Source organism: Gasterosteus aculeatus, chromosome 11, assembly GCF_964276395.1.
Source record: "Gasterosteus aculeatus chromosome 11, fGasAcu3.hap1.1, whole genome shotgun sequence".
In the NCBI taxonomy this organism is placed as follows: domain Eukaryota; kingdom Metazoa; phylum Chordata; class Actinopteri; order Perciformes; family Gasterosteidae; genus Gasterosteus; species Gasterosteus aculeatus.
Window position 1 is genome coordinate 5,657,232 of NC_135699.1, and position 13,108 is coordinate 5,670,339.

General features: G+C 46.1%; 1 protein-coding gene and 1 long non-coding RNA gene across 3 annotated transcripts; one reads left to right on the forward strand and one right to left on the reverse strand.

Annotated features, from left to right (window-relative positions):
• Nucleotides 1–10: 10 nt before the first annotated feature.
• On the reverse strand, nucleotides 11–8,244 carry LOC120828259 (uncharacterized). Of its 2 annotated transcripts, none has more exons than XM_040191734.2 (14): nucleotides 7,230–8,244; nucleotides 6,727–6,894; nucleotides 6,441–6,559; nucleotides 6,037–6,208; nucleotides 5,825–5,943; nucleotides 3,968–5,474; nucleotides 3,630–3,728; nucleotides 3,246–3,421; nucleotides 2,973–3,067; nucleotides 2,486–2,610; nucleotides 2,226–2,406; nucleotides 1,690–1,843; nucleotides 1,498–1,567; nucleotides 11–57 (listed from the first exon to the last, which is right to left on the reverse strand). In XM_040191734.2, the coding sequence occupies exons 1-14, from the start codon at nucleotides 7,678–7,680 to the stop codon at nucleotides 38–40; spliced, it is 3,456 nt and encodes a 1,151-aa protein (XP_040047668.2). In that variant the 5' UTR covers nucleotides 7,681–8,244; the 3' UTR covers nucleotides 11–37. The 2 variants fall into 2 exon arrangements, with proteins under 2 accessions (XP_040047668.2, XP_040047667.2); XM_040191733.2 differs by having other exon boundaries at nucleotides 3,246–3,424.
• On the forward strand, nucleotides 7,253–12,406 carry LOC144384617 (uncharacterized). Its single transcript, XR_013451430.1, has 2 exons — nucleotides 7,253–7,562; nucleotides 12,265–12,406. It is a non-coding gene; the product is annotated as an uncharacterized LOC144384617 (long non-coding RNA).
• The last annotated feature ends 702 nt before the right edge of the window (nucleotides 12,407–13,108 follow it).

Sequence of the window (13,108 nt, forward strand, 5' to 3'; positions counted from 1 at the left end):
AACTAGTGCATCCGTGTTAAAGAGTTTATTTCATTCCTCACGCTTCACTTTTAGGACCTGCAAGGAAAGAAAAGTTAGGGGCATGTTAGTAAGCTCTTTTAAGGGCACAGGGAAATTTGTATATTCAAGAAGGAAACCATCTGTGCAGATCATGTCTAGGAAACTAGTTAGAACCCACAGTTTAAAATAAACTCCGCAGAAAAAGAAACGTCCCTTATTCAGGACTGTATTTCAACAATACAGATCTTAATTGTAAAGCGTTTAAACAATGTTTTCCATGCATGTTCAATTAACATGCACCTGTGGAAGGGTGGTTAAGACCTTAACAGCTTACAGAGTGTAGGCATTTACGGTCACAGTTCTAAAAACGCAGGACACTAAAGAGACTTGTCTACAGACTGAAAAACACCCAAAGAAAGATGCCCAGGGTCCCTGCTCATCTGCGTGAACGTGCATTAGGCATGCTGCAGGGAGGCATGAGGACTGCTGATGTGGCCAGGGCAATAAATTGCCATGTCCGCACGGTGAGACATCTAAGACAGCGCTACAGAGAGACAGGAAGCACAGCTGATCATCCTCGCAGTGGAAGACCACGTGTAACAACACCTGCACAGGATCGGTACATCCGAATATCACACCTGCGTGACAGGTACAGGATGGCCACAACAACTGCCCGAGTCACACCAGGAACACACAATCCCCCCCATCAGTGCTCAGACTGTCCGCAATAGGCTGAGAGAGGCTGGACTGAGGGCTGGTAGGCCTGTTGTAAGGCAGGTCCTTACCAGACATCACCAGCAACAACGCCGCCTATGGGCCCAAATCCACCTTCGCTGGACCAGACAGGAGCGGAAAAAAGTGCTCTTCACTGATGAGTCACGGTTTTGTCTCACCAGGGGTGATGGACGGATTCGTGTTTATCGTCGAAGGAATGAGCGTTAGACAGAGGCCTGTACCCTGGAGCGGGATCGATTTGGAGGTGGGGTGTCCGTCATGGTCTGTGGCGGTATATCACATCACCATCAGATTGAGCTGGTTGTCATTGCAGGCAATCTCAATGCCTTGTGGTACAGGGAAGACATCCTCCCTTATGCATGCTCAGCCGGACATGATCCTCCAGCAGGACAATGCCACCAGCCATACTGCTCGTTCTGTGCGTGAGTTTCTGCATGACAGCAATGTCAGTGTTCTGCCATGGCCAGCAAAGAGCCCGGATCTCAATCCCATTTGAGCCTCCCTTCATTCAGGGACACATTATCATATTTCTGTTAGTCACATGTCTGTGAAACATTTGTAGTTTAGGTCTTATGGTCTAGACTCTTGTAGTGGTCATACAAACATTTACACACATTAAGTTTACTGAAAGTAAAAACATTTGAAAGTCAGACGTTTCTTTTTTTGCTGAGTTTATATTTATAGTCCAAAAACTAAATGAAGTACAATAACCTTGTCAAACCACTCAGAGTCCCATTATTGGGTTTCCACTGTGAAGCTTACCGTTGATGCAGCCTACAGTGCAGTCACCATGTGACGCAGAGCACACTTCTGTCAAACACAAGAAGTAGATCTGATGGGAGAAAAGAAAGACATCCTAGTGGAGAGTCTTTGCAGTAGCCTGAACATAGCGCCACACAAACAGTTCAAAGACAGCAGATGTTTACTTGTGTGAGCATGTTTAGTGGGCGGTACCTCTGGGTCCTGCGGGTGAGCGTGTCCTCCTTCAGCCGCGTACGAGAGACTTTGTGAGTTCAGCGACAGGAAGCCAGAGACGATGAACCTCCGGATGTGGTGGTGTTCGTGGTGTGGGGGAAGAAGCCGGTCTGAATAACTGCGATCTAGACAGCTGACCACCACATCGCCACATGCGTAATCACAATCACTAAATAGAATACCGCTGAACAAATCAGAACGGAAAAGGTGCAACGGTCCAAAGTTTTAAGTTAGTCCTCAGGTCGCTCACTTTGATGATTTCTCCTGCAGTAATTTATGAAAAACAGTGATTAGCTTTTAAGATGTTTTGAAAGAGGACTTGACGGGGGTGATGAATGAAAAGGCCGTTCCTAATTTCTATATGAATATTGTAATACCAACTGTCACGGAGGCGTTGCAGATGGCTCTTCATATTTCATAAGAAAGCAAAGATAAAAAAAATATTTGCACCTAAAGATTATAATGACATGGTCCACCAACAATGCAATAAAAACAATAATTTCTGTAAAACATACCCATCATAGACCAGCATCCAGCTGGCATATGGAGCTCGAGTGTAAGCCAGGCAGGAGTGGACCAGCAGCACCAGGCCGGGCCTGGGGGGGTTTAGCAGGCTCACCTCCACATACACTGGTCTCCCTCGGAGTAGACTGAGAGGCAGGTGAGCCTCAGGGTGGAAGCCAGTGAAGGACTCATCTACGAGGGCGATAATATTGGAACGGTATCACGATAGTAGCAATCAGACATTTAAAAAGCGAAAGCAGAGAAGACTCACCTTTGGCTATTCTCAGCAGCACAGTGACAGCGGCTGGTGGAGAGCGTGCGGGAGGAGGTTGAGCCATCACATGGAGTGTCACTTCACCAGGAGAACCCGGGGAGGCGCTACATGCCACCATCAACCTATGAATCAACGGAGTGGGTACACCGGCTCAACATCCCATTTTTCTGACTGCATTTACAGAATGCAGTCTGGAAATGCTCGGTTGAGTCCTCGGGTAGGAAACCGGGGATCCGGAACATTACCAAAATATGTCAGACACGCAAGAAATTTGACTTGGCGGTTGGTGAATATCAGACAGATAAGACCACATAGTGCAAGGAAGGAGCAAGGAATTTAAATGTATTCTAGTCCAAACAAGTGCCGTAAATCGGTATAGCTGAACAAAACATGCCCAAACGAATGATGCCCTTTGAAAATGAAGTTCTCCAACACTGAATTCATGATTCTGCTAATTGTTTACTGCTAAACAGTAATGCCATACCTGACTGGAGAGTTCACAAGCTCAGAGCTGTGGCCTCGTTGGAGGGAGTGGATTCCATGGACCTCCAACAGATGAACCACCGTCTCACCAAACACCTGACAGGGATTCGAGATTAGAAAAAGGATTCATCATTTGCAAGTGATCAGAGAGCAGTCAGTCCCCTGAAACGCCTCCATCTATTCAGCCACGTCACAGTAGAATAACTTCCACCAGGCGTGATGGAAGTCGCCCTCATTTTTTTGCGTATGCACTGAATGTGAAAGGGTTCCTTACGTGTTGGATAACTCCACAGCCCTCCAGGGGGACGGCGTAGAGGTCACGGTCAGAGGTCAGCTTGTACAGCGTGCAGGACCCATTACTGCGCTGAGACTGATGAGCTGGGGGGGGCACTGTGGGCTCCAGCACAGAGTCCGGCAGCGCAAGGATTAAATGCGGTCCCTTTGTACACGCTGCTGCCAAACGCACACAAAATGATTAGAATAAAGTACAAATATTTAAGAGTCTGCTGAAACTGCCAAATACATGTTTTGATTGGGCGATTTGGGCGGATGCAGCCTCAAAGCCTCCACACATAAATCATCCCTTTCCAAGAATGTGTTCATTGTCAATTAATGTATCAGACGTGTATTGACAGGATGTGCTGAGGGAGGCACTCACACTTCACAGGGTACGAGCAGCACCCGAGGAAGACTGAGCAGTCGAATTCTGTGCCAAGGCCCGTGGGCGAGGGAGTGGACGGCGTGGCCTTCAGTTTATCTGAGTGCAGAGAGCCAACAAAGAGCAGAGCCAGTTATACTTGAATGGCTCTATTCAGCAGCAGGAGAGATGACAAATTCACACAGTAAGAATTAGTTTTGCATTCAGGTATCTGGTTACAGCCGGATGCCGCACCTTTAGCCCGGTGGCGCTGAACAACAGCGCTCTGCCCCCCCGTGGGGATCTGAAGCCAAGACACAGATACCAAAAGCTAAAAATAATAGCTGCTGGTATTTCACCTGTCATTTCACTGTCCAGCCTCTCTGCTTGCTCACCCGCAGGACGTCCAAAAGCATCAGATGGGTGTTGCTGAGTGTTATAATGGAAATTATAGTAAGGATATAGAGGGTGATAGCGAATATCATTTGTTGATTTTGTGGGGGGAGTAGTGGATTGATGATTGGGATAGGAGGGACGATTAGGTGGGGCGAAAGGCGCTGGTGGAAGATTCTCTAAAGCGTCCGAGGAGGAAGTCTGAGACGGGCGATTGTCAGCGCTAGGTGAGCCTCCAGGACCGTAGTACATGTGATAGTGCAGATACGGGTGGTAGTAGTATGGGTAAGGGAGGTTATGGTAGGGTGGCGGCGTGGGGAAGGAGGGCTGGTCAGTAGGCGGCGCTGCAACAGCGTCCGGTCCCGGTCGTGGAGGGTAACTGAGGGACGGTTGGTCCGCCGGGGCAGGTAGTCTTCGTCCATCATCCAGCTCTGCATCAGTATTCATGTTTAAGTTGTATCCAGAGGATGAGCAAGGAAGTGGATGAATGAAGGCGTTAGACTTTGAGTTTTGATGATCAGACAAATTGTTTTTTGCAGCTGCGTCCGGATTGAGAGGAGCCATTTTTCTGGCCTCGACCTTTGCAATATGTGGCGGATAATAGGAGCGGTAAGGATAGGGCTGTGGAGGATGCGGAGGCGCTTCCGGTGCAGAGGCTTTAGTAGGAAGTGTGTAAGAGTGAGGAGCAGCCTGAAGGAACTGGCGTGCGTTTATCGTGCGGAGAGCCTCGGGCCGCTGCACGTTGAGGGGAAACGCACGATTTTCAGGGTTATTCGGATTAGTTGAAGTCAGTTCTCCGGAAAACTCAGGACCTGGATCAGAGTCTTTAGGTGCAGCAGGGAGAGGGATTTTAGGATGATGGTAGTAGTGATAGTACGGATTGAAGGCATGGCTGGGGGGCTGGAGAGGAGTTGGGGAGTCTCCTTGTATCAGTAAGCCTGTATCTGAGCGGAGAGAACGAGTCGCACTGTACCTCTCTGACACCCCCAACACGGGAGATTCTGGTGGATCTGGATTGACCCGACCTGAATTCTCGTTATCATCATCATCATCTGTAGACAACAGGGAACTGTGGACAGCAAAATGTTGATCAGACTCCCTGGCAGGGATCGGCTGGGGGAAGTAGTTTTGATCGTCAGTCCACGGATCGGCAGCAGGGGGGGGCTGAGGACCCAATGTAGGGTCGGGAGTTGAAGATGAGGGAGCAGCAGGGTTATCAGCAGCGTGTCCATCAGGGCTTGGATACTTGAGGGGGTATGTAGGGTGGGGATGGTAAGGTGGGGCCAGGTAGAAAGGTGGAACCCATGGAAAAGCCAGCGGGGATTCTGGCAGGTGCCCTGCTGGCCCCCTGGTTAGATGGGGGCTGTTGACCACAGGCTGATGGGTCAGCGAGAGTTCTTCAGGGGGAGAGACAGGACAGGCCAGGGTGAACGTCTTCTCCCCCACCTGAAGGGAAAGGGTGTACTTTCCATCCTGAGGAGAAAGGGACTTTCATGGTGAAACTAGATCATCAATGTCTGAACATGGAAGTAAAGGAAATTCATATTTAACAGTTTAAGAATAATTATGGCGGCCTAGCTTCTGACCACCAGGGCACCACTATAGTTACTCTTTGACTAAATTATTTTAATCTTCGTCCTTTACCCCTGAAGTTAAACTTAGTTTGGCATAGTTTGATGTTTTGATTCCCTCAGACGTAGCAGTTAACAGTTAACTTAAAATATAAAGTCATTGTTCTACAGTCATTTCTGATGAAAACATTAACTGTAGACTGTGCAACATGAGGACGTTATTTTAAGGTCTTGCGAATTGCTGATATTCACCTTGACTGTGACACCACACGTCATGAATGGAGCAGTGAGGATAATGTCCGCATCTCGTCTGTCCACCGTGTAGCCACACACCTCTGCCAACTCCCCCAAAGGGTTCCATTTCCCTCGTACTGCAGAGAAAAACAAATTAAAAGTCTGGAAAACTAAAAGGTTACGATATATTCTGACTGAACAGTGCAAATAAAGGGATATTTAGTTTTTACCATTTACCCTCAGCTCCTCTGTGGAATGGAGTCCCTTGACTTTAACGGTCATGCCCTGGAGGGAGCAGCACAGAGCGTAAGGGCCCGCGGCCTCAGGCTGCATCTGAGGGGCCGGGCAGGACATCTTGACCGGTGTCCCCCTCCACAGCAGAGGCAACGCATAACCTCCATCCTGAACACATGTTGCAAACAGCAATATTTTACATCCCTACTGCTATAATATATACATATATATATATACTGCAAAATAACCATCTTGATGAGATGACATAAGAGCGTAGTGAGTCACCTCAGTTGTAATGCATGATTCATATTAAGCTCCCTAAAAGATTGTGTCTCCTTCAAGAAGAGAGACACAATCTGGTTATTGATAGCAGACATGAAATATATTAGGGACAGCGTACCTCCTGTGTGACATGGCAGGCACCGTACGGGGCCGTCAGACTGAAGTCTCTCCATGTGCTGTGAACAGAGTAGCCACACTGAGCCGGCAGCTGGGGGAAGGGCACGGAGGACTCCTTCACTGAGACACAAAGAGACACAACCCTAATCAAAAATAATAATACAAAAGCCATTTAAAAGGTTAGAGTCCACACCATTTGCTGCTATTTTGTGCGTGTTGCATCTCCAAAGTGAAGCTCGATACGACGACGTCACCAGGCGTGATGCTGCCGTGGTTTGCAGCCTCACCTCGGCCCAGCTGGAGTTGTACCGCTCGCCTTCTCCTGACGGTGAGGGTCATGGCGTTGTCTCCACAATGCACCACGGGCTGCAGCTTCTGCCAGCTCGCCTCATAGCCGCTGAGCTCCCGACCTCCGACCCGCTCCTGACCTCCGACCCCTTCTCGGCCTCCTTGATCTTGCAATGAAGGAAAAAGTAACATCCTGAGTTCACAAGTGAGAACAAAGCCTGTATATTTTGTGAACATAAAGCTTCTCGGTGGAGGAGTCAGTGACTTTTATTACTTGAAACAAATATATATATTGTCAGAATTTGTCAATGAATTACTAATGCATATGTAGAAATAAAATAAATCAAATTCACTTATGCAGAATATGCATTTTAAATTGAAAGTGTCGTTTTTGTCCAATGCAATATCTATGCACCAGTACAAATACCTTTCTTATAAAAACCTAACGCTACTTCAATGGGAACACACGTAATTGTGCGAGCCCACCACCGGCCCTGCATACCTGCAGCAGCGTGCCACGTGCTTTGGAGCGGACCAGTAATATAAAAGCTGCCGGGAGTAACGCGCTCAATCATCCCTTTGCCGCAGTCCTTATTGCGGCCGTCGCTTCGCTCCGGTTCGTTCCGGCTCCCGGAGCCTTTGTCGGCAGAAGTCACGGTGTGTTCGGGCGTCAGTCCGGAGGTTTTTGTCCGTTGGCGGTCCCCGACCTCCAAGTTGTGAAAATACGGGAGAGGTCCGGACTCTCCTCCCCGCCTCGGGCGCTCTCTGCCCCCTCGGGGGGAGAGTCGGGGGAGGCCTTCTGGCGTGAAGCCGCCGCCGCGGTCATTGTCAAGAGGTGAGAGGTGAGAGTTCGGCGGTGGGGAATAAACAGAGGCCACCGGAGGTAAAGTTATAGTTGTGACGGTGTGAACGAGAAGGACACCGAAGCAGTATCCCGTTTGTTTCAAATGCATTTCAGAAAAGCGTTTCTGTCTGCGCGCTAAAACACCGGGACGGAGCGACCCGCCGCGTGTCTTTGAAGTCTTCCTGCTGACACACCTGTTCGCTAATTGGCGCTAATTAGCCAGGTGGCACGAGCGCAGTACGCAGCGGATTATGAGTATAACCGTTGCGGATTTCACATGTTTGTGCGGATTTCTTTAGAGGTATGTAGACGTAGAAGGATTCAAGTCGCCACTTACCTTGATTTAAGTGCATCTACCCGTGTGCTAACCCACAGTGGTTCCCAAACTGGGGGTCGTGACCTAATTTCTATTTTAATATTTGAAGTAAACTGCATGTTTACATCATGTAATGAAACTGGAAAAGTAAGTTGATGTGCAGTATTAAGATTATAATGTAATTAATTATAAACTGAGACGGAACAACCATATTGTTTTGTTGGGGGGTCAACGTCCCTATATCCTCGAAAGGGGCCCTGACTGAAATAGTTTTTTTTTACTATTATCACGTTATGCTTCTGTTTCACCAGGGACATGTTAACGTGTTGTGACCCCACAACATTTATCTGGTAATTTCTTATGAAAAAAAACAAAAAGAGAAACAAAACAAGTTCATTATTAGAGATAAATTCTGCCTCTTCACTGTCTAGTGTCCTGTCCTTGTTTCAGATGTTTGTGAACTGCTGGCAGATCCTCTGAATGATTGCCCCTCTAGAATTTAGGGGGATCTAGCTGCTCTGTTACATAATAATCAATTAAAATATATAATGAGTAATCGGTCACAGTCATTTTCTGCTTGATCAGTACACTTACTATCTAGTACTCACTTGAGTGTACATTTTAAAAACTTTGAACATAATCTATATTCCTGTCCACCAGAGGGCGTTACTACATTGCACTAATCATTTCCACTGATAAGTTCATGTAGACCTGTCCACGCACACCCACACACATTGTTCATAAGTTCTTATCTTTAGATACAGCTTGTTTTCATCTTTTTAATACTGTGACCATCATGAATAGTTGACTTCTTTATCTAAAAAAATGTTTCAACTCCAAAACATATTTAAGGCCTGTTTGACCTTTGCCCTCTTTTTAAATAATCTCCCTTTTGTCAAAATGCACACAGCATCTGATTGATAGGAATACGTCATAGTTGACCACTTAACTCCCACAAATCCTTTGCATTTCATGGTTTGGTTTTAGATAACTGAAATGAAATCTTTATTGCCAGTTCTCCCCCACTGGCCTGGAAATAAATTCCTCTCATAAAAGTTAAATAAACTAGATTCTCCCCCTATCCAGGAGAAAAAAACATATCGTGCGCTACCGTACCTGGCCAAACCAAACCAAAACAAGAGCCGTGTCAGTTCAACTGCCAACTCCGTATAACGTATGATAATTAGTGTCCGTCAGGCTATGATCAGTCATCACATTGTGGTCATGGCGTTGTCAACGCAGGGCAGACTGGTAATGTTCTCACAGTTTGTCCCCTTTAAGGGCCGTCTTTCCACCGCAGGAGCAGATGAAACACACAACGTCACAGTTTGAAATCTTGTAACAACTAGACAAGAGACTGTGTGTGTGTGTGTGTGTGTGTGTGTGTGTGTGTGTGTGTGTGTGTCAGTCAATGGGTTGGGGGGAGAAGAGGGATGATCAGTTGATGATGGGCGCGGCAGCGAGATGACTCATATTTGGAGTTGCCTAGCTACAGCCAGGAGTTGTTTTCTTTGAGTCAGAGCGAGAGTATTGTGTGTATGTCTGGATTTCATTGAGAGAGCAAGGCTTTGTGGGGGCGACATAAACGCAGCGGTGGCACCGAGCAGGAAACAGGAGGAGCCGGATTTTTTCCTAAAGAGGAGAAGAAATCACGTGAGGAGAAACTGGAGTTAAATTAGGTAATGTTCACGAGGGAGTGTAATGAAACACAGTGAGGTCTTCCAAAAATAAAAAGAGCGCTCTAGTGGGAGGAAGTGAATCAAGTATGAAAAGCCCTGGTCAGTAACCATGGAAACATGCCGGCCTGACTAAATATGAGGAATCCTTTTTTATTGCATGTAAACGGTGGCTACAGCTGATGCCCCACGAGAAGTTGTACCACAATGGTGAAAAAGTGAAGCACTTGATGTCCCTTTCATAACAGACTCCTCCTGAAGCTGCTCCTGCCTGATTATTATTCAAACAACCGGCAGGCAGACATCAGGGCTCATGCAAATGCTTTGAGACATTCTCTGATCTTTAGATGTTTAGCATGTTCCTAGATGTCTTAACTTGATTTTTATTGTGCCTTTGCTCAAGTTATCCTCAGCCTGTCCAACTCCTACATGTTTTTTTGCCCAACGCCACATTATGTCGCTTCTCTTCTCTGGTTCCAATATTTTGCCCTTGAGACAAACACAAAGGTTGAGTTTTGTACAACAATTCAAACACAATCCAACAGTTTAGGTCAAGGAATTGTACTTGTAAACCTCTTAAATATTCAAACGGTGTCATAGAAATATATAAAGAAGCGCTCAGTAAGATTCAATAAAAATTACGATGACACGTTTAACAATTTAAATAGTCTGTAAGTCAGACCTGTATGTGTTCACCAGCTTTATTGGCTGGTGAACACATACAGGGAATTTGCTCACAATGCATTTACACACAGTGCATAGAAATAGACATAATAACAAGGACAACAAAGCTGAACAATAAAAAAAAAAACATTCATATTAATCACATTATTAATTTAGGGGACGATAGTAAATGTGTTCATAAATATGTCTAAAAAGCAGCAATGATCAAATACTAATTTGTAGATCCCCCATCTGACTATTCATTGAACTATAACCCTGTCAAAGAAATATCCTTCTTGCTTGTGGTTATTTTCCCCCTCAGTGCTCTGTAGCAACATCTCAAGGGCTGGTGAGGCCTTGAGTTGCTTGCCATCCGCATGGCTATCAAAATCACACCGTGTTGTTGTATCACTTGACTCAGCGGAATCATTAAAAAAGGAGTTGACCAAGTGTTGAACCCTGTGGAACACCACAAGGAATGTATGGGGTGTTTAAAACAACCAATTATCGTGATAAAACTGTGGGTCATAATTACCCTAAATTGCACCTCTGAACACTTTGTCCCCACAAGGACACATTAATTCATTTGAGGAACCCTAAGGAATCCATAAGGAATTTAAAGATGTGCATTTTCCAAAAGTTAAAGGCCGCGGCATGGACACACACTGGGGAGGAGACCGTTACTGGAAAATGAAACTGATAATTAACACCCTCCTGAGGGAAGTGCAAGAGGAAAGAACGCTGTGTGTGTGTGTGTGTGTGTGCGAGCAAGCGCGTGTGTGTGTTGTTCTCGTCTTTTCTCCAGTGCCTTCGGCAATGTGTCACTCCCTTAGAGAATGATGAGTATGCAGTATTTATGTCCAATATGAATGTGTTTACTTTCCTCCAGAAACTGGGGCTATAAGAAACGTCTTTGGAAGGTAGATATGAATGTGTACATACATATGACGTATGCCACTCACGTATGTGTGTGTGACTGACGAGCCTGTGCAGTAGTTCTTCATAAAACAGCAGCCCGGTGGTCGACCTTTCCAATTAGTCGACAGCCTCGGGGTGAGGCGAGAGTTACAACACGGCGAGCTCCTGACAGTTGCCGTTGTGTTTGCTCTGTCGCGTTTAACAGAACACTCACATCTAAATTCTTTGAAGTGACCCCAGTAAATCCTGTGAATACAAAAGGCTGTTTTTATAACAGGAGTGTAGAAATCCCAGGGCAGGTTGCGACATTGTGTAAAAGGAGACGGAATGAGCACAGTGAGACGGCCACAGACAGAGAGCTTTACTATTGTGTAAAGCAGCAGTGACTTGGCTGTGGTCAGGCTCAATCCCCTGGCATGTAGGCACCGCTCTGCTGGCTTTGTATCACACACATCGTGTTGAAATACCCCCGGATGAGTCCTCACAAACACACAATCAAAGTTTTTTTTAAAATATATTTCTCAACCAAAAATAGCAACCTGCCTTTGCCTTGTTTGTCAGTTTATAATAAATTTAAAGTTAAATGAAAATGTGACTTTTTGTGTGTTTGTCTAACATTGCCGACACTTCACAAACAATTATTCAAAATGAAAGAATGCTTCCGGGAAGATTTCTTATTCCGTTTTCTGCACTCTGTGAATTTCTGAAAAGCAGCGCTGCATTCAGCTGAGTAACGACCCCACGGTGTGTAGTGAACTGCCCACGAAGAGAACCACCCTGAACCAGCCAACGCTGAGAAAGTGCTTCAGGGCATCATCAATAGTACCTGTGCACACAAGCATTAGCAGTTGAGACAATTTCACAACTGTCCCAACTGATTGTTGGGCGGGTCACCCCAATGGTCTTCACTATGCTGTGATTTACTTCACAGGCATGTGATTTTTCCCCCACCCACCCAGAGACAAAGTAAACGATGGAAGTTTTCACACTGGCCAACGATAGCTGGCCGATACGTGATTCATTTCCATATCCTCTGTCGAAAATACACAAACGTTTGAGTTAAAGGCCCGTTTCTTACGTTACATGAATTTCTTTTTTTCTTTTTCTTTTTACTCCACAGGCATTCATATTGGCTTCACTCAGAAACTCTCCAGTTCTGCCGCGTGGAACAGGGAGGAGGGAGTGTCGCAACCCTTACCTCACCAGCGAGGTGGGGTCGAGCAGCCCAGAGCAGAATCAGGTTCCACCACTTTCTCACTTCTCTCTTTTTCTCAGTCACTCCTTCTTGTCTGCGCTCTGTCCTTCCGTAGTTTTTCATTAAAGGATATATAGTTCAAAAGAATAAATAAAAGAGTGAAGGTGCAGTATTGATGACATGCAGGGTGCATTGGTTTTTTGGCTTTTTGTAAAAGACAGTAGGATAGATTTTGACAAGATTAGACGACTCATTCATCCCAAACCTGAATTTCGAAATCTCAAAGGACTGACATACTTTCCCATAGGGATCTGGGTGTGGCACGTTGAACGTTATGTGATTGAGGTGTGGTGTCTGAAACCCTGTTGAACACGAACTGAAAGATCCGCAGGTACGCTGCTTCTGCCACTGCAGTTCCCACAGTGTGATTGTGTCGTCATGGAGATCGGCAGTGTCCACGAGGCCCGGAATCTTAAAGTGTTACCATGGCAGGGGCACGGTTTAATTCATCATTTCAACGCTGATTAGCATTCATGCTCTCTGAATGCTTATGAAAAAGGTTATTTTCCATGACAACCTCATTAAAACACATTCACAATAGCTTGCAAAAAAAAAAAGCAAGGCCGCAGTGTGTGCGTGAAGCCTCGCGACCCGAGCAGATGAAGTCACCGTGATACAAACTCAGGCGGGCCCCGAAGCGCTTCAAGGTCACTGCATTGGCAGGTAAACCCTTTCCGAAGGCTGTTATTATCCTGCCTGCTCATACCTG

Excerpts from the sequence above, each read along its gene's own strand:
- LOC120828259 (XM_040191733.2), bottom strand. The coding sequence starts at position 7,680 with ATGCATTTGAAACAAACGGGATACTGCTTCGGTGTCCTTCTCGTTCAC. Across the intron at positions 2,407-2,485 it reads GCTGCTGAGAATAGCCAAAG|ATGAGTCCTTCACTGGCTTC; the intron begins GTGAGTCTTCTC and ends TCGCCCTCGTAG. Across the intron at positions 58-1,497 it reads CACTGTAGGCTGCATCAACG|GTCCTAAAAGTGAAGCGTGA; the intron begins GTAAGCTTCACA and ends CTTTCCTTGCAG.